This window comes from Cervus elaphus, chromosome 10 (assembly GCF_910594005.1).
Source record: "Cervus elaphus chromosome 10, mCerEla1.1, whole genome shotgun sequence".
NCBI classification, from domain to species: Eukaryota; Metazoa; Chordata; class Mammalia; order Artiodactyla; family Cervidae; genus Cervus; species Cervus elaphus.
This window is the reverse complement of record NC_057824.1, coordinates 35387380-35412843: the sequence shown is the minus strand read 5'-3', so window position 1 is coordinate 35412843 and position 25464 is coordinate 35387380. Positions and strand designations below refer to the sequence as shown.

Genomic DNA, 25464 nt, shown 5'->3' with positions numbered 1-25464 from the left:
CGTCCTGGAAGATTTCTCTAGGGAGCAAGAGGTTAGCCAAGGGCACATCTAAGCTTTGTCAACTCCAAGATCCTCCTTTTTGGTGGTCCAAAAAGAGAAGGAAGCTGGGGTATACAGCTCCCCAAACAGCTGCAACCATCAGAGACTGCTGGCATGAGACAGGATGCACTGGACTGTCCCATCTCACCGGGGCAGAGCTGAAGAGCATGGGCTGCGGAGCCAAACACTCGAGTGTGACTCCTTCACCATGCCCAATACACCAAGTTATCTAACATGTTTGAGTTTTTATCCTCACCAGTAAAGTGGCGATAATGTCCAGCTTATAGGGCTGGTGTGAGCTCTAAGCAGGCAAGTGACTATAAAGCCTGTAGGAGGACACTGGGAACACAGTGAGGTGCCCAAGGAAGACAGGTCGCCATTGCTGGAGGTGGACAGTGATCATCTTCAAATGACTTGTTTCATGTGTCACGCCTTTAATGTACAAACATAAAAAATAATAAACCAGAAAGCAGTTTTACATTGAACTAGCAAAGATGACTACATACAGTTCTTTTTGCAAACCCCAAACAGATGTTAAGTCAAGACAGTTGCTGCTGGATTCTAACCTCTGAGGCTGAACTGCCCTACCCCATTCACAGCAGCACTAGAGCATCAAGCAAGGCCAACCTTTTCAGGCCTTCACTTCTAAGTCTTCCTACCAGAGCAGAACAGGAAGGGTTGTGCTATTGCCCAGAAGATAAGGACAGCAGTGGCAACTCTGTCTACTCCTCAGGGCTCCATGCCCCCAGAAGGATTTTAAGAGGCCCCCATGTACACATGAGATTGGGCCCAAGCATAGATATTTTGGTCTGAACTGTGAGGTTTATGGCAAATGTAGTGTTGTTTGAATGGTTCCAGGCCAGGGAGCAAGAGTCACAAACGCTACATGTCCAGTGAAATAAGGCATACACTGCTGCCCCTAAACACCATGAGACAAGGAGTGGCTGCCAGTCTAGTCCATCCACATGGGAGACTTAAACCTGGTTCTTTGCAAAAATAAAATCTGGATGCTAAGGGATGCTTTCTGGATGCTTTCACTAAGCTTTTAGTAAAAGCCAATGCCCTAGAATAGAATGCCAATGAGTCTTTAATTATTCACCCTGAATTAAGATGATCAGGTTATTTTGGAAAGAAGAGAAATACTAACCACCCTCTCTTCAGGTTTTAGTAGCCTAGAGGAATCTGGGCTCTGAAAATTGGCAAACAGTTTTTTTGCAGATGACAAGCAGCTGTGGCAACTGGCTAACTGCATGAGCAGCAGGGACACCAACAGTGACCCCTGCGAGTGGCGCTCATTGCGGCAGCTCATGGCCACGGGCCACGCACAACTTCCCTGCTGGGGCGGGGTGCCCTGCTCCATCTGGCTGTCTGCAGGGCCAAGGGGTAGGAGTGCTGGGAACAGATGAGACTGTGCTCCCCACATCATGGTACAGAGTGACAGTGAATAGATACAGTTTAAGCACAGCATTTGGAGACAACCCTCCAGTCATTCTGTTATTAAAGCCCTAAGAGCTTAGAGCCTGGGAGGATTGAGAAATTCTAAAGAACAAAACAAAAAAAAAAAAACAAAAAAGAGGGTGGGAGGTGTCAAAGACACAAGAGCTCTTTGTAGATGCTGTCTGGCGCACTTTGTCCCCAAGTTCATCTTAGAGCTCAAGCGAATTCGAGACACAAGGCAGACATTAGACCTGTGTCAAGGGCAAAAACTTCTGGTAGTAGCTCTTGGTGACGTCAATCATCAGCTCCTGGGTACATTCTGGGAGCTCCCCTGAGAAGAGTCCTGGGGAAAGAAAGACCTGGTCAACCAAAAGGAGCCAGAGGAGGCCCACAGGTAGCTCTGACTTCTGCTGAAACCTCTAGAAGCCTTCTTTCTTTAGCTGCAAATGTCTAAATACTAGGTTTTCCATCTTTGGTGCTAACAGAATATTTCCTGACCATATATTCAAGATACTATGAATCTGTGTGTGTGTGGGGGGGGGGGGGGGGGGCAGGGGAGTGGGGGGAGAGTAATACTGTTCTCAAAATGCAGAAATATATTCCAAGTAAAAGAAGTTAGTACATTCCTGAAGAGTTAAGGCAATTCTGACTACCTCGGAGGCTGTTCCAGGCAAGGATTCATCTGTACCCTGGATTCTGGGTGATGCCTGTAGAGCAAGCCAAGGTGAGCGCTCTTCAGGGGAGAAACCGCCCTGCTATTCATACAATGAAACTGAATCCAAGGCCTGAGCAGCTACAGATACTTGAATCATAGATGGGAGTAGAACAGAAATGCCCAAATAGACAAAAGATGGGGGAAACTTATGAAGAATTGCCAGGAAAGAGGCACTCACACAGCATAGTATTAGTATAAACTCACACAGATGTTTGAAGAGCAATGTAGGAATAACTAGCGTAACTTAAAAGTTCACACCCTGTGACCTGATAATCCAACTTTTAAGAATTTATTCCACAGATAATCTTGCCCAATTGCACAATATAGATACAAAAACATTAATGCAGCAAAGTCTGTAATTATGAAAAACCAATTATAACTTTTTTTGATCCACTATACTAGAGGATGATTAGTTATACCATGGGATATTTATGCAATGCAAACCCTGTAGCCATTAAAAGGAATGAGGTAAATTGCTCCATACTGATAAGAAAAGATGCCCAAGATATACTAAGGAAGCAAGTTTCCTAACAGAATAGAGTGTGATTCTATTTACATATATAAAATCAGTTTCATATTATATACACAAATACATACACATACATAGACACACAAAAACACATATACTCTTGTATACACACAGAGAGAAAACAGGAATGAAAAAATGGTCTTAAAAAAATAACACAACTCTCCTAGGCACCTTTTACAAATATATATTGAATCTGTACAGTATTTAATCTACTAAAAAAAACTTGTACTCAACAATTAAAAATTCAGAAATATCACATAAAAATTCAGATTTTTAGCTCCTCATGAAACAACAGAAGTTCACATAATATCATGCCTGTATTCTTAAACATCTATGATAGGTGATTACTTCAACCATTTACATATTTTGTCTGGCTCCTGTGGGCATCTGAGTTTTTGGTTCCTAACTCAGAATCTTTCTGGATGCCTTGCCTTTCATTCTGGGAGCCTTCCAAAAATATGCTAGTTTTCCTGCCACCCCACGCCTCTTGATTAAAGAGGGTGGTTGTCAACAGTAGTATCTAGATGGTTAGCATTTGTTCGTGAAACTACACAAATAAACATGAGAAGTACCCTGCTAGTGCAAAAAGTACATGACTCTAAATAAAGAGTCTTGGGAGCTCCGTGGTGGTCTAATGGATTTGCTGCTTTCACTGCCCTGGCCCAGGTTCAGTGCCTGGTTGGGGAACTGAGATTACATAAACTGAATAGCCAGATAAAAATAAATAAATAAATAAGGAGTCTTAAGTGTTTGTTAAAGCATCCCCCCTAACCAGCACTGACACCCTGGACAATTCAACTTCTCCAGGCCTCAGTTTCCGCACCTACACAATGATCTCTAAGATCTCTAAGATCCACACACAGAATTTACTGGGATTTCAAACACCTAGAAGTGCTTCCCTGCAATCTGCCATCAGTGCTCAAAGATCATAAGTTGGTTCTAAGGGCCTTGAATAAGTTAAAAGAGATTAAACTATTTCTCCAACAACATACTTCTCACCTCAGATCAGACGCCTGTCTCACAACCACTCAAAACAATTAAGGCTGTTCTGATCTAGCGCTTGCTAAGAACTGTTAAACTGTCTCACAGTGGGAACTTAGTATGGGAGAATTACTAAATGAGTCTCTTCCTTCTCTGCAAATGCAGAGATGCATCAAAGTGCAGAATGGCTCATTTCCTCCCCAAAGAATCTTAGTGGATGGTTTTTGTATCTCTTTGAAATTCATATTCAATGATCTGAGTAATGAGATTTTTTTTTTATATTGGAAAAACAATTAAACCACCCAGTGGTTAGATACCATATACTGTCAAATCTCTCCCTTCATTATCATCTTCCATCTGTGAATCTGTCATGTACCTCTGTATGTTCTATGATGTTTCCACCGGGTAAAACAACAGGTAGAAGAAAAGAGACTGTCTTGAGGTGGGGGTGGGGGAATGTGAGGTTTTCCTTTTCCTTTTGCTTTTTGGTGTTTTCCAAGCTTTCTACAATGAGCATGGATTGCTTCTGTCTCCCCACATTTGTAATCTGCATCTCTTGGGCTCATAAGGACTTTGCCTGTGGGTATTCCCTCGGCCAAGGTCAAATGATAATATATTTGCTTTTCTCGGGTATCCCAGAGCTCTCACTGGTCTTTGGCCATGTTTTATGGTAATTTTTCAGTTAGGGCATTTCTGAGCAGGCAGGAAGTACAAGTTCAAACCCCCAACCACTGTGAGGATAAGGCCATAATCTGGAGAGACTTTCTTTTTCCACCCAGAGCCCAGGCCAAGAGAGACACTCTTCTTTGTATGTTTCCAGTGCTGGGGGCAGATTCAACCTCCATCAACTTTTTAACTGAGGGAAAGCCCTTCAAGAGGATCTCGTTGCCCTGTGTGGATCTGAGGCTTTATCTCTCATCCCAAATGAGCATCAAAGCCTAAACCATACTACTATAGAGATGGCATCACCGAAGCATCCTTGAAAGTCTGGATTTAGTTTCCACTTTGCTTCTGATCCTTAGTAATTTCCTTATGAATCCAATTATGCATGTAAAAAGATACAAGTTATATTTTGAATAGCATTCCTAGGTACTCTGTATCAGGAGACTATTTCAGTTAGCTAGACTAACATACTGGTAAGAGACAGAAAATGCATGCATGACTTTTGTGAAAGAAAATAAACTTGAGTTTTAATAATTAACACCCATGGGTTACCTGGGCAGCCTGAGAAGATGGTGAACGGTGGGACCACAGTTTCTGGGGGTAATACTGTGTTGTCGAGAATTTTGCAACAGTCTTTCAACACACACCGGCGTCCCTGGAATTAAAATCTTGTTAATAGGAAACAGACCAGGAAATGGGAGTAAAAGTTGTCTTGTCTGCTATGTTATTGTTGTTTAGTTTCCAAGTCACGTCTGACTCTTTGCAACCCCATGGACTGTAGCCCGTCAGGTTCCTCTATCCATGGACCTCTCCAGGAAAGAATACTGGAGTAGGTTGCCGTTCCCTTCTCCAGGGGATCTTTCCAACCAGGGGATAGAACCCAGGTCTTCTGCATTGCAGGCAGATTTTTTTACTGTCTGAGCCACCAGGGAAGCCTATAATCATCATGGTCAGGGACAAAAAGGTTGGCCACAATTCCCTACTGCAGGTGGTACCTGACAAGCATGAGGTAGAAACGTGTGTGTGTGTGTGTGTGTTTAAATTTGAAGTGGGAGTTGTACACTAGGGACAGTTCAGGCTATCTTAGGCATTTCACACTATATGAAATCTGATCTTCAAGAATTGTTTAATTTTCTTTGCTTTTACTTAGTGGATATCTGTTGTGCTTGTCTGACATCCATTTCCCTTTCTTCTTGTAACAGAATTTATATTTTCGTTGGATACCACCCCATCCCTATCTCAGTTCATATGGTTCATCTCTCATCCAAACTCTAAACCTCAGGCCTGGCCACAGCCATTGGTTTAGGGAATCAGTGTATGAACCATGATGAATCTCAACGTCAGGGTTTCTGCTGGGACTACTGGGAAAAGAAGCTCTTTCCAGTAAGGATTCTAGAGGATAGGACAGAATCTTGGACCAGCCACTGGTTTCCATCACGAAAGGACCTGTCTGAGAGGCTTCCAGAGGAAAACAAAAACAGGAAGGAGATTAATTCACATGACATCAACTGAGATGTCAGTTGGAGCCATTTGTGTATGAAATTAGGATCTACTTCTGTGACCCTGGTTCATATTAGCCAGTACGTTTGTTTTGCACCTATTAGTTTAAGGTCTGTTTTTTTTTCTTTTTTTTAAAGGTTTATTATTATTATCCTCTTCTTTTTTTTAAGATTTATTTATTTACTCATTTATTTTTTTCTGCACTGGGTCTTTGTTGCTGTGTGTGGGCTTTCTCTAGTTGTGGTGCATGGGCTTCTTATTGCAGTGGGTTCTCTTGTGTTGTGGAGCAAGGGCTCTAGGTACATGGGCTTCAATAGTTGCAGCTCATGACTCTAGAGCACAGGTTCAGTAGTTGTGACCCGTGGGTTTAGCTGCCCTGCAGCATGTGGGATCTTCCCAGACCAGGGATCGAATCCGTGCCTCCTGCATTGGCAGGTGGATTCTTTACCACCGCACCACCAGGGAAGCCTCTGTTTGTTCTTCTGTAAACTCCAACTGGACAAGTCTTGGGAAATTCTTCTGGATATGAAGTTAACAGTCCACTTATTCTGCCACGGGTAAATGGTAGTTATTAGGTAGTCATTCAATTCTGCCAACACCCACAGCATTTTGGGGGCAAGAAATAAGGTTTGGGAGAGTCATGTGTTTCATGACTTAAGGAAAAGGAGACGCTTCTGTATATGGTTAAAGCTATATCTCAGATGCCTTCCGCCTGGCATCTTCCTTCGCAAGAAAAACCACAGATATGCAGATGATACCATTCTAATGGCAGAAAGCGAAGAGGAACTAAAGAGCCTCTTGATGAGGGTGAAGGAGGAGAGTGAAAAACCTAGCCTAAAACCCAAAAATAAAAAACTAAGATCATGGCATCTGGTCCCGATACTTCATGGCAAACAGAAGGGGAAAAGATGGAAGCAGTGACAGATTTCCTCTTCTTGGGCTCTAAAATCATACGGTTGGTGACTGCAGCCATGAAATTAGAAAAAGACTGCTTCTTGGCAGCAAAGCTATAACAAACCTAGACAGTGTGTTTAAAAAGCAAAGACATCACTTTGCTGACAAAGGTCCATATAGTCAAGGCTATGGTCTTTACAGCAGGCATGTACAGATGTGAGAGCTGGACAATAAAGGCAGAGCGCCAAAGAATTGATGCTTTCGAACTGTGGTGCTAGAGAAGACTCTTGAGAGTCCCTTGGAAAGCAAGGAGATCAAACCAGTCAATCTTAAAGGAAATCAATCCTGAATATTCATTGGAAGGACTGGTGCTGAAGCTGAAGTTCCAATATTTCAGCCACCTGATGTGAACAGCTGACTCATTGGAAAAAACCCTGATGCTGGGTAAGATTGAAGGCAGAAAGAGAAGAGGGTGACAGAATATGAGATTGTTGTATGGCATCACCGATTCAGTGGATATGAACTTAGGCAAACTCAGATGGTGAGGGACAGGGAAGCCTGGTGTACGGCAGTCCACAGTGTTGGGAAGAGTCAGACACAACTTGGCAACTGAACAACAATGTGTCTCAGACGACTTGCTGAGTAAATGAAAGTCTTGGTCTTTACCAGTTGCATTTACATCATCCAAGCCTATAGTTCACTTGTATTCTGGTCAGAGTATCAGATAAAACATATTGGGCTGAGGATGTGGAACACATAACAAATACCAAGATAATGCTAACCCATCTAGATCTCAGACTTTACCAAAGAATAGGAAACATACTTTGATTTCGTTGTGTTCAAATTTTCCCCCAATATTAAATACCTAAATTGTATGTACGTCCAAGAGCTCCTGGGTAGATTGCCAAATGAATTTTTTAAAAAGCTTATACCTCTAAGGTCTGAATTTCTTCAGGGGCTAACTAAATTGTCTCCAGCTGGGTGGATAATAGCCAAGTTGGGCAACATCTTTAGGTCAGAAGCAAGTTATGACTGCATATCTTCACTTCTCCTTGGAAAACTCTCTTCCATGAATCACCTGTTATTGGCAATATCAAAAACGGAGCAGATGGCCAGCTCCCCTGATGACTCCCAAATTAACTCAAAGATTCCCTAAGATGCAGAGGCTCCTAAAAACTCAGACCAAGCACATGGGGCACTGAGCAAAAGGAAACAAGGTGCTGCTTATGGCAGGATACACTCACAGACAGGGATCCACAGACAAAGGGCCCTGGAAAAGAAGAGCAGTGGAAATGAGCTTTCCCACTGTGTACCCCCGTTACCAAACAGCCCGAGGGCACCTGCTTGTCTAGTTAGCCATTCTGCCCACTCAGAGAAATGTGCTCATCTGAGTTTCAGAGAAATCTGGGTAAATCCATCAATTCCATAGCAGGAAAATAATAAATGCAGGTACTTCTTAGGCATGAATGAGTTGGCAATAGCTGAGGAGGTAAAGAGCTATAACTGCTTCTTTATTCCTTCCTGGAGAACTTTTTAAGAAGGAGTTAAAAACTACATGTTGCTGGTATTACAGCTACCCTTATCTCCTTTTTTTTTGCTGTTTTCTTTTTTCTTCCTTTTTTTCTTTTTTTTTTTGTGGTTGCACCGCATGGCATGTGGGATCTTAGTTTTCCGACCAGGGATCAAATTCATGCACCCTGCATTGGGAGCGTGGAGTCTTAACCACTGGACTACCAGGAAAGTCCCATATCTCTTTATCTAAGTTATTTAGCAAATTTCTTCCATCCTGTGAAATAGCATGTAAAACCAAGCCTGCCGGGATGCTATTAAGACTAAAGATAAATGTAAACCTCAAGGCATGATAACAGTTGGTTCGTAATGCCTGTTAGGCTTTTCCTGAAGACTTCTGGGCAATTCTGATTAACACTCATACCTTCCTATATCCAAGCAGAAGTTACAGTACTACATGAGATGCTAAAGGAAGGATCCATGTGTCACGGGGACAGCTCGACTCTAAAAGAGTTCCTACTAGCTTTGAGATTCTCAAAGCATCTTTCTCCTTAGAATTTGTAAAGGCTCAGCAAATAAGTGCAGCCAGTACCAAACAATGACAATACCAGGAGTTGACGCACTGAAAAGTAATACAAAAAGCAGACCGCTGATCAATAGGACTAGAACTTCCTAAGCATTGGGAATAGCATTTGGTTATTAACCATTCAGACATCTGGCTCTGGACCTAAAGGACTAGGCTACTATGCTGATGTCTTCACATTACTGAGAGAAATATCAGAAAAATTCATCTGTGGCTTGGAAAGCCTGCTCTAATCAAGCAGTTAGTGAGAAAAGAGGATGGATTTCACCATCTTCTCCCTCTGCTCAACAGCAGGCTGAAACAAAGACATTCTGTCTCTAATACATATTAAGGAACTCCTCCAGAGAATATTTGGCAAAACAACTGCTCCCCTTAATTCCGAGTAACAAGTCAGATTGGAATGTTTTTCTTAGCAATGTGGTTCTCCGCACTGTCCATCTTTGCTGTAGCCTCACGGCTCCTGGAAAGTGACTGCACGGTTTCTGCAGATTTTCTGATACCTTAGGGTCTGAGTCTTATCCAGAGCAGAGAGCTGACTCTGTGTTAACAGGAGCAGCCATTTAAAAACAAGAAAGGGGTCTTGGCTTTTCCCAGAATCTGAGGGACAAATATAAAATGTAGGAAATATTTTCCCTGAAAATTTAGGGAGTTTGGCTCTGATCATTCTCACTCACTAACTGAAATCAACCTCTTCATCTAAGAAATATCAAGAAATTCAGCCTTGGGAAGCTTTGGCTGGGTTAATGTTTGGCATTAACAAACTAATGCCGTGGCGCCTGTGGACCTGTGTCCTACAGGTTCTGCTGAGTGAGGGGCCCAAGAGCACCTGGCAGGTCCGGCATCTTGAACTGTGTGCAGCTCCTTTAATGTCATGTCCTTTGGTGAGTGTGACCCTTACACATACCAATCTCTCCCCTGAAACACTCTCTTTCCTCTTGTCTATGAGCCAATTTTGCTTCACCCTTCAAGATCTCCTCATCCCACTAGACTGTAAGATTCTTAAGGTGAGGTGGCATGCCTATTCATACCACTAGGGTTCAATTTCAAACTCTAGCATTCACTAGCCTTGTGAAATCCCCTAATATCAAAGGTCTTCAGTCTCCTCACCTGAAAATAGGGATAATTACAGTCTATCATTGTTGGATGGCTGTGAGGATTAAATGAAATAATCAAAGGAAAGAGTTTAACATCATATAGAAAAGATTCCATAAAGGTTAGCCATGATTACTAATGCCTAGGAAGAATTCCAAATTTAATAACAATTCTGGTAAACTAGTAGACCAGAAAAAACTTCTACCCTGCTTGATGACAGAAGCAAAGGCCCACTGATGAGAGGGACAAGAGCTCAAAGGGGAGTGAGGCTGCTCAGCCAGCCAAGTCAGCATACTCACAATCACACAATTCTTGCCAACGTGAACGTAAGAGCCAATCTGAGCTGCGTTGACCACACAATCTTCCTCAATAAAGACGTGGTCCCCAATATGTAAAGGAAAAAACGCAACGCTGTAGAAGAAAAAGAAGAGAACAAAGAACAGTCAAGGTGATGTACTTCTGGTCAAGGTTTACAGAACTAAAGATCATAACTGCAACTCCATCTTGTCTTAATACGACTGCTCCTAGCAAGGAAAGAATCCTCACATTTGAGGAATTCTGTAACACTGAAGAAGATGCATGTGACTACTAAGCCGAAATCAGAAATATTAGACTACAGAAATGTGCAAGGAAATAGCAAAAGAGCAAGGGCAAGACCTTCAAAGTTAGAAAAGCTAGCATCAAATAAAAACAAATGAACATTTTGCTCATTCCAGCCTCCTCTGAAAATGCCCACAGATCACATTTTCATTAATCTGCTCTATAATGCTTCAGGGGTCTGATGTAAGGTTCATGGATATAATTCCCAACATGCTGAAAATTTATACATTGTCTGGTTTTACTGGGTGTCTACTATATGCCTGACTCTATGCTAGGAACTGGGGAATACAATGACGAGCAAAAGGGACACGATCCTGTCCATGAAGAGATTACAATCAGGAAAAGAGAGATTAAATAAATGATTAAATAAGTAATTAGTTATAACTGTGATAAGCACTACAGAGGAAAAATAACACATCATGAGGGCATGACAAAGAGACTTTATTCAGACTGGAGGTTTGGTAAAAGCTTAATTGAAAGTGACATTTAAGCCAAGACTTAAGGAGTTAGTAGGGTTTCTCTAGACTTGTGACATCATTCCCATTCTCCAAGACTCCTCAAATGTAACTGACAGTGGTCTGTGATCATACTTCCAAGAAATTTCAGTACCTGGGATGTAAAATATGTGGACTAAAACTAGCACAAATCAGCTGGATACTCACTGGCTCTTTCCAGTCCTGTGTTCTATTTTGTCAGGAATATTTTATCAGAGATGATACCTGTCTTCCACACACGTATAACTTATTTAAATCTTCCTTAATTTATTTGCATTTTTAGTCTAGACCCCTTGGGTAACAATGGATTCCTTAATTTCATCATAGTCTATAGTAGGCTGTCAACTCTTCAATTTTAAACTGAAAATTCAAAACTCTTTACTCTTATCTGGTTCTGGTATTGAGACATACAGGGGAGGAAATCAACATTCACCTTCTATGCATGTGTTGTTATTTACACTTTCACATTTCTGTATTTCTCATGAGGACTACTTTTTAGCTTTTTATATTGGAATATAGCCAATTCACAGTTTTGTGGTAGTTTCAGGTGGACAACAAAGGGACTCCGCCATACACATACATATATCCATTCTTCCCTTAAACTCCCCTCCCATCCAGACTGCCACATGTGGACTATTCTTATTTATACATCCCTCCATTCACTGAAAAGACTGTTCATTTTCAGTCTTCTTCCTGGACCATATCCAGCCCAATAATGCCTTTATCAGGAGGCGGAGTCAACAATTCTAGCAGAGCATCAGTTACTGTATGAAATCATGAAAAGGCTTTCTGGCTCCCCTTCTGAAGAATGAGCACCTTCTGAACTAATGAGCAAATGTTTTCATTCGAATTTAATATGATATACAATGACTCCCTGCTCCAATTCTTGTATGTAATGAAATCCTGGAGTCTAGCATCACTACAAGAAATGCAGACAATTCCTGCATGATATACATCCAAGTATTATTGTCTGAATTAACTGCCCTCTTCTTCCTCCCTAACCATGTTCACACCCCAGGGTCAGCAGTACCCCCGTACATAGTGGCTATCCTGTTGCAGCATTCTATTCTACAGTAGCTGTTTATTCAATCATTTTTACCACAACGTGGCGGTGATTGCTGTTGTTTTAACTGAAGTATAGCTAATTTTATATAAGTTTCAGGCATACAACATAGTAGCTCACAATTTTAGAGGTTTATAAAATATTAGCTATATTCCCTGTGCTGTATAATATATCCTTGTTGCTTATTTATTTTATATGCAGTAGTCTGGACTTAATCCCCACCCCCTATCTCACCCTTCAACCTCCCACTGGTAAACCACTAGATTTTTCTATACATCTGTGAATCTCCCTTTTTTGTTACATTCACTTGTTTATTTTATTTCTAACACTAGGTTTTGAGACCGCATTTTATCCATATTTTATATGCCCAGATTATAACCTAGTGACTGCCATAAAGAAAACACTCAATAAATGATTGTTGAATTATTGGATGGGAAGCAGATGGTGCCATGTGTAGGAGCAAGGAGGGCAAACAGAGAGGGAGGCAAAGGGAACACTACCATATCAAGCATAGTGGGCAGTCTTCCTGCCCTGTCCACAACTTTTCTTTGACAATCCTTATTCCCACTGAGAGATCAGTCAGCCTGACTTGACCATACCCTCTGGGTCAAAGCTGTTTGTAGACTAGGGGTGGGCACCTAACTGAAACTAAGCCAATCAGATTTACTCTAACCAAGATTTTGTTAATAGGACAATTTAAAATCTCCGATTTAAAATCTTCCGCTGGAAGCCTAAATGAAGAAGTGATGTAATTAAAAGGCTGAGGGAGCAAAGTTGGCTCAGTGGGAAGTGGAAAGTGGGGAGATACAGCAGGAAGAAAAAAAGAGGGAAGAAGTACAGAGAGAAGGACAGATAAGAAACTGTCTCAGTGGCAGAGTAGCAGACGGACAGAAGAGTGGTCTTGATTTTGGCGAGCTGTCCAGCTCCAGGTTCCAGTCCCTTGTGAAACCTGGCCCCCTTTTTCTACCCTGAAATTCCATCAAATATGCCTGTATCCGTTTAATCAGAAGCCCTGCCCCCCCGCCGCTGCTTTGGCCAGCTTAAGTGGATTGTCTCTGGCAACTAACCGCCAACTAGACTGACAGCCACCACCGACTGTGCTCATTATGATGTGTTCTCACTAAGTTCCAAACAGAAGTATAGACCTGCTCCTTCTCCCATGACTCAACACATGGATTTCACCACCAGGAGCAGCGTCTCGCCCAAGACTGAAACAAATGATCAACCTACATACCCTTTGCTGAATTTCTTGAACGGTGGCCTTATGACACTCCGACTTTTCACAACACAATGACGTCCAACTCTTACATTTGCCAGATCACCTCGGATAATACAGTCATTCATCACAATTGTCTATAAAACAAAGCAGCACATTTTAAAAATTTATTTTAATTGGAGGATAATCACTTTAACATAAAGTGTCGGTTTCTACTGTACAACAACGTGAATCAGCCGTGAGTATACATATATTCCTTCCCTCTTGAGCCTCCCTGCCACCCTCACAATCGTACTTCTCCAGGCCATCACAGAGCGCCGAGCTGAGCTCCCTGTTATAGAGCAGTTTCCCACTAGCTATCTGTTTTACAGATAGTAGTGCACATATGTCAATGCTACTTTCCCAATTCATCTCACCCTCTCCTTCCCCCATGTCTACAAGTCTGTTCTCTACATCTGCATCTCTATTCCTACCCTGCAAATAGGCTCGTCAGTACCATTTTTCTAAAGTCCATATATATGCATTAATATATGCTATTTGTTTTTCTCTTTCTGACTTACTTCACTCTGTATGACAGAATCTAGGTCCATCCACCTCACTACAACTGACTCAATTTTGCTCCTTTTTATAGCTGAATAATATTCCATTGTATAAATATATATACCACAAATTCTTTATCCATTCATCTGTTGATGGACATCTAGGTTGCTTCCATGTCCTGGCTATTGTAAACAGTGCTACAATGAAAACTGGGATACATGTGTCTTTTTGAATTACGGTTTTCTCAAGGTACACGCCCAAGTGGGATTGCTGGGTCATATGACAGTTTTATTCCTAACTTTTTTTTTTTTTTTTAAGCAGACAAGAACGTCCTAAATTGTTTATTAGATTAAGAACTTTACAAACATTACGTATATTAGCGGCAGCGGTGGAGCTGGAGAGTATTGCGCCTTCTCCAAGCTGCACGACGAGAGCCACCGATAGTGTGGTGGAACTTGTGGCCCTTGCCCAGGCCGCGGCTCTTTCTGCCTGCAGACGTCAGCCCCGCATCTCCCTGTGCTTGTGGACTGGTTTGGTGATCCACTGGGTGTCAGGGTTTCTTCTGATAGCTTTATGGAATGGATCAATGAGGATAACCTCAAAGAATTTGTATGTAGAATCTTCACCAACCCAGTAGGAATTCAGGACCCTCAGGGCCCCACAGTGGCGGCCAGCGCGCTCCTCCGCAACCGACTGCAGGCTTCAAGCAAACTTGAGCTGGTTGACACCATGGTGGACAGGCTTGCCGTAGGTGGCACCCTTAGGAACGGGGTGTTTGCGGCCCCCGCGGCGCACACGGATCCGGTATATGACATAGCCTTGCTTGGCCTTGTAGCCCAGCCTGCGCGCCTTGTCGGGCCTGGTGGGGCGAGGGGCGCGGTGCAGCGCCGAGAGCTGGCGGTACTGCCAGCAGCGCACCCGCAGCAGGAAGCGCATCACGTCTGACTGCTTCTTCCTCCACAGCTCCTGGATGTACTTGTAGGCGCCCATGTCGGCTCACCCTGATGGCTGCCGCCTGACGGAAAGGCTATTCCTAACTTTTAAAGGAACCTCCATGTTGTTCTCCATAGTGGCTGTATCATTTTATTTTCCCACCAAAGAGGGAGTCCTTTCTCCCACATCCTTTCCAACATTTATTGTTTGTAGATTTTTGGATGATGGCCATTCTGACTGGTGTGAGGTGATACTTCAACGTTGTTTTGATTTGCAGTTCTCTAATAATGAGTGGTTTGCTTGGAGACAAGAATAGAGATCATTCTGTTGTTACTGAGACTGCCTCCGAGTACTGCATTTCAGACTCTTTTGTTGACTGTGAGGGGGTAATCCATTTCTTCTAAGGAATTCTTGCCCCTAATAGTAGATATAATGGTCATCTGAATTAAATTTGCCAATTCCTATTCATTTTAGTTCAGTGATTCCTAAAATGTCAGTGTTCACTCTTGCCATCTCCCGCTTGACCAATTTACCTTGATTCATGGACCTAACATTTCAAGTTCCTATGCAAAATTATTCTTTACAGCACTGGACTTCACTTTCAGCACCAGACCCATCCACGTCTTAGCGCTGTTTCCACTTTGGCCCAGCCCCTTCATTCTTTATAGAGCTGTTCCACTGCTCTTCTCTAGTAGCATATTGGACATCTACCAATCTGGGGAGCTCATCTCCTGGTGTCATGTCTTTTTGCCTTTTCATTGTGTGTATATTCAGCATCACAGTAATCCAAGTCTATGCCCCAATCACTAACGCCAAAGAAGCTGAAGTTGAACAGTTCTATGAAGATCTACAATATTTTCTAGAACTAACACCAAAAAAGATGTCCTTTTCATTATAGAGGACTGGAATGCAAAAGTAGGAAGCCAAGAGATACCTGGAGTAACAGGCAAGTTTGGCCTTGTAATACAAAATGAAGCAGGGCAACGGTTAACAGAGTTTTGCCAAGAGAATGCACTGCTCATAGCAAACACCCTCTTCCAACAATACAAGAGACGACTCTACACATGGACATCACCAGATGATGGTCAATACCGAAGTCAGACTGATTATATACTCTTTGCAGCCGAAGATGGAGAAGCTCTGTACAGTCAGCAAAAACAAGACCTGGAGCTGACTGTGGCTCGGATCATCAGCTCCTTACTCAAAATTCAGGCTCAGGTTGAAGAAAACAGGGAAAACCACCAGGCCATTCAGGTATGACCTTTATCAAATTCCTTATGATTATACAGTGAAGGTGATGAATAGATTCAAAGGATTAGATCTGATAAACAGAGTGCCTGAAGAACTCCTGGAGTCAAGGTTTCCCTCCTGGAGGGTCAAATTCAGGAGGAAGGGAGTTGGATCCGGCTGGGGCACTCCATCTGGGGGGGCATCGAGCACCTCGATCCCTCCCCCAGCCGGGAATTCCTCAGGGCGACCTCGGGTGGGGGCGAGGGGGTGGCGGCGGGGCGTCAGGCCGGCCGGGGGTTGAAGGGATCGGCGGTGGGGCCGGCAGGGGTCGGTGTGCGGCAGGGGAGGATGGATGGAGGTTTGTAACACTGTACAGGAGGTGGTGACCAAAACCATCCCCAAGAAAAAGAAATGCAAGAAGGCAAAGTGGTTGTCTGAGGAGGTCTTACAAATAGCTGAGAAAGAAGAGATGCAAAAGGCAGAGGAGAAAAGGAAAAATATACCCAACTGAAGGCAAAGTTCTCGAAAATAGCAAGGAGAGATAAGAAAGCCTTCTTAAGTGAACAATGCAAAGAAACAGAGGAAAACAATAGAATGAGAAAGACTAGAGCTCTCTTCAAGAAAACTGGAGATAACAATGGAACGTTTCCTGGAAAGATGGGCACAATAAACAACAGAAATGGCAAAGACCTAACAAAAGCAGAAGAGATTAAGAACAGGGGGCAAGAATACACAGAAGAATTGTACAAAAAAGGCCTTAGTGACCTGGATAATCATGATAGTGTGGTCACTCACCTAGAGCCAAACATCCTGGAGTGTGAAGTCAAGTGGGCCTTAGGAAGCATTAACTACCAACAAAGCTAGTGGAGGTGATGGAATTCCAGTTGAGCTATTTAAAATTCTAAAAGATGATGCTGTTAAAGTACTACACTCAATATGTTCGTAAATTTGGAAACCTCAGCAGTGGCCACAGGACTGGAAAAGGTCCGTTTCATTCCAATCTCAAAGAAAGGCAAACCCAAAGAAAGTTCAAATTACCACACAATTGCATTCATTTTCACACGTCAGCAAGATTAGGCTCAAAATCCTTCAAGTTAGGCTTCAGCAGCATGCAAACCGAGAACTTCCAGATGTACAAGCTGGATTTAGAAAACACAGAAGAACCAGAGATCAAATTTTCAACATTCGTGGCTCATAGAAAAAGCAAGGGAATTCCAAAGAGCACCTACTTCTGCTTTATTGAGTACACTAAAGCCTTTGACTGTGTGGATCACAACAAACTCTGGAAAATTCTTCAAGAGATGGGAATACCAGACCACCTTACCTGCCTCCTGAGAAACCTGCATATAGGTCAAGAAGCAATAGTTGGATCCGGACATGGAACAACGGTCTGGTTCCAAAGTGGGAAAGGAGTACGTAAAGGCTATATACTGTCACCCTGCTTATTTAACTTATATGCAGAGTACATCATGCAAAATGCCAGGTTGGACTACTCACAAGCTGGAATCAAGATTGCTGGGAGTACAGATATGCAGTTGATACCACTTTAATGGTAGAAAACGAAGAGAAACTAAAGCACCTCTTGATGAAGGTGAAAGAGGAGTGCAAAAGCTGGCTTAAAACTCAACATTTAAAAAAAGAAGATCATAGCATCTGGTCCCATCACTTCATGGCAAATAGATAGGGGAAAAAGTGGCTTGGGCTCCAAAATTACTGTGGATAGTGAAACTAAAAGACACTAGCTCCCTGGAAGAAAATCTATGACAAACCTAGACAGTGTATTAAAACCTAGACAGTCAACATTATGAGGGCTTAAATTTTAACTAGGTCTCATTTGCTTATTTTTGTTTTTATTTCCATTACTCTAGGAGGGGGGTCAAAGAGGAAACAAAGCCTAGTCTATGGCTCAGATCATCAGTTTCTCACAGCAAAATTCAGGCTTAAACTAAAGAGAGCAGGGAAAACCACTAGGCCAGCCAGGTATGACTTAAATCAAATCCCCTATGAATATGCAGTGGAGGTGACAAATAGAGTCAAGGGATTAGATCTAGGAAACAGTGTGCCTGAAGGACTATGGACAGAGGTCCATAATATTGCACAGGAGGCAGCAAACAAAACCATCCCAAAGAAAAAAAAAAGCAAGAAGGCAAAGAGGTTGTCTGAGGAGGCTTAACAAATAGCTGAAGAAAGAAGTGAAAAGCAAGGGAGAAAGGGAAAGGTACATCCAATTAAACACAGAGTTCCAAAGAACAACAAGGAGAGACAAGAAGGCCTTCTTCAATGAACAGTGCATAAAAATAAGAGGAAAACAACTGAAGGGGAAAGACTAGCGATCTCCTCAGGAAAATCAGAAATATCAAGGGAACATTTTGCCCAAAGACAGGCACAATAAAGGACAGAAATGGTAGAGACCTAGTAGACGCTGAAGAGATCAAGAACAGATGAAAAGAATACACGGAAGAACTGTACAAAAAAGATCTTAATGAACCTGATAACTACGATGGTGTGCTCAGTCACCCAGAGCCAGATATTCTAGAGTGTGAAGTCAAGCGGGCCTTAGGAAGCACTGCTGTTAATAAAGCTGTGGATGTGACGGAATTCCAGTAGGGCTATTCAAAACCCTAAAGGATGATGATACCAAAGTGTTGCACTCAATATGTCAGCAAATCTGGAAGACCCAGCAATGGCCACAGGACTGGAAAAGGTCAATCCTCATCCCATTTCCCAAGAAGGCTAGTACTAAAGAATGTTCTAACTATTGGACAATTGCACTCATCTCCCACAATAGTAAGGTCATACTTAATATCGTGCCTGCTAGGTTTCAGCATCATGTGAACCAAGAACTTCCAGATGTTCAAACTGGGTTTAGAAAAGGCAAAGGAACCAGAGATCAAATTGCCAACACTCACTGGATCATAGAGAAAGCAAGGGAATTCCAGAAAAACATCCACCTCTGTTTCATCAACTACGCTAAAGCTTTTAACTGCGGATCATAACAAACTGTGGAAAGCATGGGAATACCAAACCATCTTACCTGTACACAGGTAAGAGAGAAATGAGAAATCTGTACATGAGAAATGTCATGAGAAAATCTTTACACAGGTCAAGGAGCAACAGTTAGAACCCGATAAGGAACAAGGATTGGTTCAGGATTGAGAAATGAGTACGACAGGGCTGTCTGCTGTCACCCTGTTACTTTAACCTATACGCTGAACACATCATGAGAAATGCTGGGTTGGATGAGTAACAAGCTGGAAATAAGACTGTTGAGAGAAAAAACAACCTCAGACATGTGGATGATACCACTCTAACGGCAGAAAGTGAAAAGGAACTAAAGAGCCTCTTGATGAGGGTGAAGGAGGAAAGTGAAAGAGCTGGCTTAAAGTTAAATATTAAAAAAAAAAAACAACTAAAATCATGGCATCTGGTCCCATTACTGCCTGACAAACAGAAGGTGAAAAGGTGGAAGTAGTGACAGATTTCCTCTTCTTGGGCTCCAAAATCACTGCGGATGGTGACTGGAATCAGAAGACGATTGCTTCTCAGCAGGAAAGCTATGACAAACCTAGACAGTGTGTTGAAAAGCAGAGACATTACTCTGCCAGCAAAGGTCCGTATAGTCAAGGCTATGGTCTTTTGCAGTGGTCACGTATGGATGTGAGAGCTGGACTGTAAAGAAGGCAGAGCACCAAAGAATTGATGCCTTTGAACTGTGGTGCTGAAGAAGACTTCTGAGAGTCCCCTGGATAGCAAGGAGACCAAACCAGTCAATCTTAAGGGAAATCAACCTTAAATACTCATTGGAAGGACTGATGCCGAAGCTAAAGCTTCAGTATTTTGGCCACCTGATGCGAACAGCTGACTCACTGGAAAAGTCCCTGATGCTGGGAAAGATTGAAGGCAGGAGAAGAGGGTATCAGAGGATGAGATGACTGGATTGCATCACCGATGCAATGGTCATGAAATTGGGCAAACTTCAGGAGATGGTGAGGGACAGGGGGACCTGGCGTGCTACAGTCCATGGGGGGTTGCAAAGAGTCAAACACAACGGGGTGACTGAACTACCACCACCACCACCACTGGTCTGCTAGGGAATTCCTCTCTTGGTTTTAAAAGCTATCTTCTTTAAAAAAAAAAAAAAAAAGCTGTATCTTCAACCTTAGAGAGATGTCTATTTCTAGTACATAATTCTTTCATCTAAGATTTTTAATTTACTTCAGTCATTGTTTTCTGCTTGTGTGTCCATCTACAATCAGAGAAAATGACTTCTTTTTCTTTTAGAAGAAAAGAGAATATCAAGAGTTCTGAGTATCTGGTAATGGCTGTTATTGTTTCATTGTGTTGTAAATAAAGACAACAATCTTAATTTGGAAATAAAATCCATATAAGTCCCTCAGTCAGCCTAAATTACATTCGCACTGAAGAAGCAAACACAAAAAAACATAAGAAGGAAATGATATCACAGATGGTCAAAGAGATTTAGCAAGAGGAATTCAAATTCTGGTTCCTATCGCAGAAGAATGGATCTAAAGAGAAGTCAGATGAAAAATAGGAGCAACAGGGTGTTAACACGAAAGGAAGTGCCTTAAAAGACCTTAGAGGGAGGAAAATAGTGCTAAAGCAGAGCTCACTGAACTCAACAAGGACAAGGCAGAGGTGGCAAGTTGGAGGTCTAAGGGTTGCACCTAGAAACCATTTTGTTTAGCCCTTCAGTCATTTTTATCATTTAAGTTAGAGGCTATTTAAATAGAAGGGTATTTTACATTTTTAAAAAAATCCAGACTTCCAGTTTGGGATATTTAGACGCTCTGGAAGTATACGTCTGCATTCCCATGTGGCAACAACAATCCACTTGAGCCGAGCTAGCTCCTGTATTCTCCAATTCACCAGGCCCCACCACTCTCTCTGGTTTATACCAGTCCTCTTTACTCACATAAACCCTGTTTCTCCCTGCAGGCACTGTGACTCCTGATATAAGGGCTTAGGAAAACAGAAATGTCAAAGTTCTGAAAGGGACAGGGGCTGGGAAAAAACAAAACAAAACAGATTGTTCATACTAACAAAAAGCTGGAAACAAAATAACTATCCACCCATAGAAGAGGGGATAAATGGAATTGTACACAACAGTGAAAATGCATAAATCACAATGAATCTTAGAAACAAGAGTTGAGAACATGTTACTTAGTAAGTGTAATGTATGTCTCCTATTGTCATCATTATAATAATTGAGTGTAATAATAGTAAGTCACAGAAAACCAAGTAAAGCTGAACAAAATATATTATTTAGAAGTACATATGAATATGGTGGGGCTTCCCAGGTGGTGCTAGTGGTAAAGAACCCAGCTGCCAATGCAGGAGACATAAGAGATGCAGGTTTGATCCCTGGGTCAGGAAGATCCCGTGGAGGGATCACTCTGTATTCTTGCCTGGAAAATCCCAAGGACAGAGGAGCCAGGTGTGCTACAGTCCATAACGTCACAAAGAGTTGGACATGACTGACTAAAACAGTCCATAGTGTCACAAAGAGTTGGACACAGCTAAAGTGACCTAGCACGCATGCATGCATGTTTATGGTAAAAAAAAGTTTTTGAAAAATAAAGAATTTATAAGACAAAAAATTCAAAATAGCGCTATCCTCTTAGAAGGAGGGAAGAAATAAGAGAGAAACTTCAGGTTGTACTGTGTTATTATGCATTGATTATGTTCCAGTTATTCAGCTGGGTGGTGGGTTCATGGTGTTGATGCACTTTTTTTATGCTTCATAACATATATATTGCACATCAGTCTCCTGTATGCACCAAGTATTGCCAAATAAAACACCTTTCAAAAAAGAAATAGAAGATCCCAGATAACCAAATCAATCTTGAAAGGAAGATTCATATTTCCTGATTACAAAATCTTCTACAAGGCTACAGTAATGATTAAGTACAGATGATTTCCTATAAGGATGACTAGACCATTCAATGGGAAAGAACAATCTCTTCAACAAACGGTGCTGGGACAAGTAAATTTCCACATACCTAAGAATTAATTAAATAGGATCCCAACTTCATATCATATGCAAAAAATATTAATTAAGTTTAATTCAAACAAATTAGCCTAAAATGAATTGATGAACATTTCAATAAAAGTGTTAAAATCATAAAACTCTTAGAAGAAACCACAGGAGTAAATCTTCATGATCCTGGGTCTGGTAAGGATTTTTAGATATATGACATCAAAAACTTAAGCAACAAAAGAAAAAATAGATAAACTGGACTTCATCAAAATTAAAAACTCTTGTGCATCAAAGAACATTATCAAAAAAGTAAAGACAACCTACAGAAAGGCAGAAAATATTTGCAATCATAAATCTGACAAAGATTTAATATCAAGAATATATAAAGAAATACAACTCAACAACAAAAAGGCAACACAGTTTTAAAATGGTCAAAGGACTGAATAGACTTTTGCCCTCAGATGTGCAAATGGCCAATCAGATGAAAGATGCACATCATTAGACATTGCTGCTGCTGCTGCTAAGTCACTTCAGTCGTGTTCGACTCTGTGTGACCCCACAGACGTCAGCCCACCAGGCTCCCCTGTCCCCAGGATTCTCCAGGCAAGAACACTGGAGTGGGTTGCCATTTCCTTCTCCAGTGTGTGAAAGTGAAAAGTGAAAGTGAAGTCGCTCAGTCCAACTCTTAGCGACCCCATGGACCACAGCCTATCAGGCGCCTCCATCCATGGGATTTTCCAGGCAAGAGTACTGGAGTGGGGTGCCATTGCCTTCTCCGTATTAGACATTAAGGATATGCAAATCACACTACTGCATACAAAGATAACTAATAAGAGCCTACTGTATAGCACAGGGAACTCTATTCAGTGCTCTGTAACAACCTATACAGGAAAGGAGTCTAGAAGAGAATGGATATATGTATACGCATGGCTGATTCACTTTGATGTACAGCATAAATTAATACAACATTGCAAATCAATGATACTCCAATAAAAAAATCAATTTAAAAAAACACAATTGAATACCTTTCATACTCACATCCAAAAAAAAAAACAGAGAAAATAACATGTTTGTGAGGATGTGGAGAAATTGGTACTCTCTTGCATGGCCATGGGAATGTAAAATGGTGCAACTTGACAGTTCTTCAGAAAGCTAAAAAATGGAACTACCATATGACCCAGCCACTTCACCTCTAGGTATATACAAAATAACTGGAAACAGCAACTCAAATAGATCTTTGCATGCCAATGTTCATGGCAGCATTACTCACAAAAGCAGAATGGTAGAAACAATCCAAACGTTCATCAACAGATGAATAGATAAAATGTACACAGACACAATGGAATACTATTCAGTCATCAAAGGAATAAAATTCTTATACATGCTAAAACATGGATGCGTCTTTAAAATATAGTACTAGGTACAATAAGCCAGCCCAAAGAATGACAAGTATTATATAACTCCACTTAAATGACATATCTAGAATAGGCACATTCATAGAGACAAAGTGGACTGAGGTTACCAGGGCCTGGGAGAAGGGAATAGGAGCTGTTCCTTACAGAGTTTTGGTTTGGGTGATGAAAAAATTCTGGAAATAGATATAGTGGTGATGACTGCACAACACTGTGACTAATTAATGTCAATGAATTGTATACTTAAAACTCTACATACTTGCTAATGAGTCAGATGGAGTTAATTCAATTTTCTAATTTGGTGCAGAAACAGTATATCTATAATTATTATAGTTAACCACCAAACTATATTTCCATTAAATCTCATGGTATGATGGGGTAATAGAGACAGTAATTGTGTCTCTACTGAAAATATCTGTGACCTTTTGACTACAGTGAAATTATTTTACTTCTAGAAGTTAGAGATTTAATATTTCAAGGAAAACTGAGTGTTCCTAATGGCAGGAAGAAACTATGGATTTCAGTTTTTGTCAAGCTCAAATATACCTTGATATTTTCTCTGATTCTTAAGTGTTCTAAGCCTTTCACATTCCATTTTTTCAAAAGGGTCTCATATTTCAGTTATCCTTCCCAACTCTCATATTAATTTTAAGAGTTTTGGTTAATAATGAACCATTAATTAGTAAATGGATAATTATATCAGTATCACTTCAGTTTTTACACTAAAATACCATGTTGCCTATTTATGTTTTGTGTCCTGTAATGTAGAACACACTACAATACTATATAATAATTTCAGTTCCGGGTGCCATTGTATTTTGTTTCTGGAATAACAGGAAGAAGGCTTTCTGCTGCCTCCCTTCACTGAATCTTTTTTTGTATCCAATAAATCTAATTTGGAGAATTCTTTTTAAAACAGAACTTTAGGATGTACATCAACAAACAGGAGACATGGTGACATTTCATCTGCCTTGCTTATTTGATAATGAGTGGAAAGAAAGCAGAAATATGCATCTTGGAGCTGACTCTGTCCCTTACCTTGCCATTAAGAACAATATTCTGACTTCCACACAATACAGACTGGCGACTAACTTTGTTCCCAGATGCCTGAAAGAAAAGAGAGGTGAGCAAAATGAGTGGATTCTAGGCTCCAAATTCCCACCAAGAAAGCTCATATTGCAGAGAACAGGACTTGAGATGGGTGAGGTCTGCAATGGGATGAGTCCAGAATGTAAAAAAAGCAAGGATGAATCAGGAAACTAGGGATTCAAGGATCAGATCCAGGAGTTGTATGTGATACATACATAGGCTAGCAGCAGCAGACATGAATTGAGTCTCATTTCCATACTTCAGTTTTACAGACCTAAAACCAGGATAGTGACTTTACCAATATCACAGAGTTGTGAGAATTCAATGAAAAAATAAGAGTAATGCTGATTGAGCACTAAACCCGTTTCGAGCAATTTACATATATCATGTATTGACTATTAAAAAAAACTAATAACAGTCTTCAGCACATAGTAATAAATCTCCACACATTAGTTTAACAAAAAAAAAAAAATTTTTTTTTTTTACAAGGCCTGAAGCCCAGAGCTGTAATCATTATCAGAATGAATGAGACTTGTCCTGCTTTCTGGAAGGCATTTTATCTCTACGAGGAAATCAGAAGTAACTAAAAAAGCCTAAACTGGCCATGCAAGGACTAAATAACAAAACCAGACTATACATGAACTCTCATTAGGTAATCTCGGACTAAACGCCGAAAGGACCAGGGGTGGGGCAGAGACAGGATGGAGGCCTCAGAGAACGCAGGCTTGGAGAGGGGAGGGCAGATGTCTGGCCACGCGCACCGTTTCGATGTACTCCGACTTGTTGTAGAGCAGCTCGCCCAACTCCATGACCACCAACTCCCAAGCGCGGCTCTGGCTCCTGTCAAAGTCTGTCCGCCGGTCTTTCTGACTGAACTCAGGCAACTTCCGGCGGCTCCACCACTTCCGCTCTGCGCGGCCGGGGCTATCATCCATAGTTCGGTTCTC

The 25464-nt window shown here is 41.5% G+C and overlaps 1 protein-coding gene and 1 pseudogene across 2 annotated transcripts; both read right to left on the bottom strand.

The window, feature by feature from the left end:
- Positions 1 to 453: 453 nt before the first annotated feature.
- DCTN5 (dynactin subunit 5) lies at positions 454 to 25427 on the bottom strand. The gene is made up of 6 exons (XM_043914530.1): positions 25279 to 25427; positions 24467 to 24535; positions 13334 to 13452; positions 10242 to 10353; positions 4917 to 5019; positions 454 to 1819 (listed from the first exon to the last, which is right to left on the bottom strand). The coding sequence occupies exons 1-6, from the start codon at positions 25324 to 25326 to the stop codon at positions 1722 to 1724; spliced, it is 549 nt and encodes a 182-aa protein (XP_043770465.1). The 5' UTR covers positions 25327 to 25427; the 3' UTR covers positions 454 to 1721.
- LOC122701521 lies at positions 14181 to 14902 on the bottom strand (annotated as a pseudogene). The gene has a single exon (XR_006343090.1). The product of XR_006343090.1 is annotated as a 60S ribosomal protein L15-like (transcript).
- Positions 25428 to 25464: the final 37 nt, after the last annotated feature.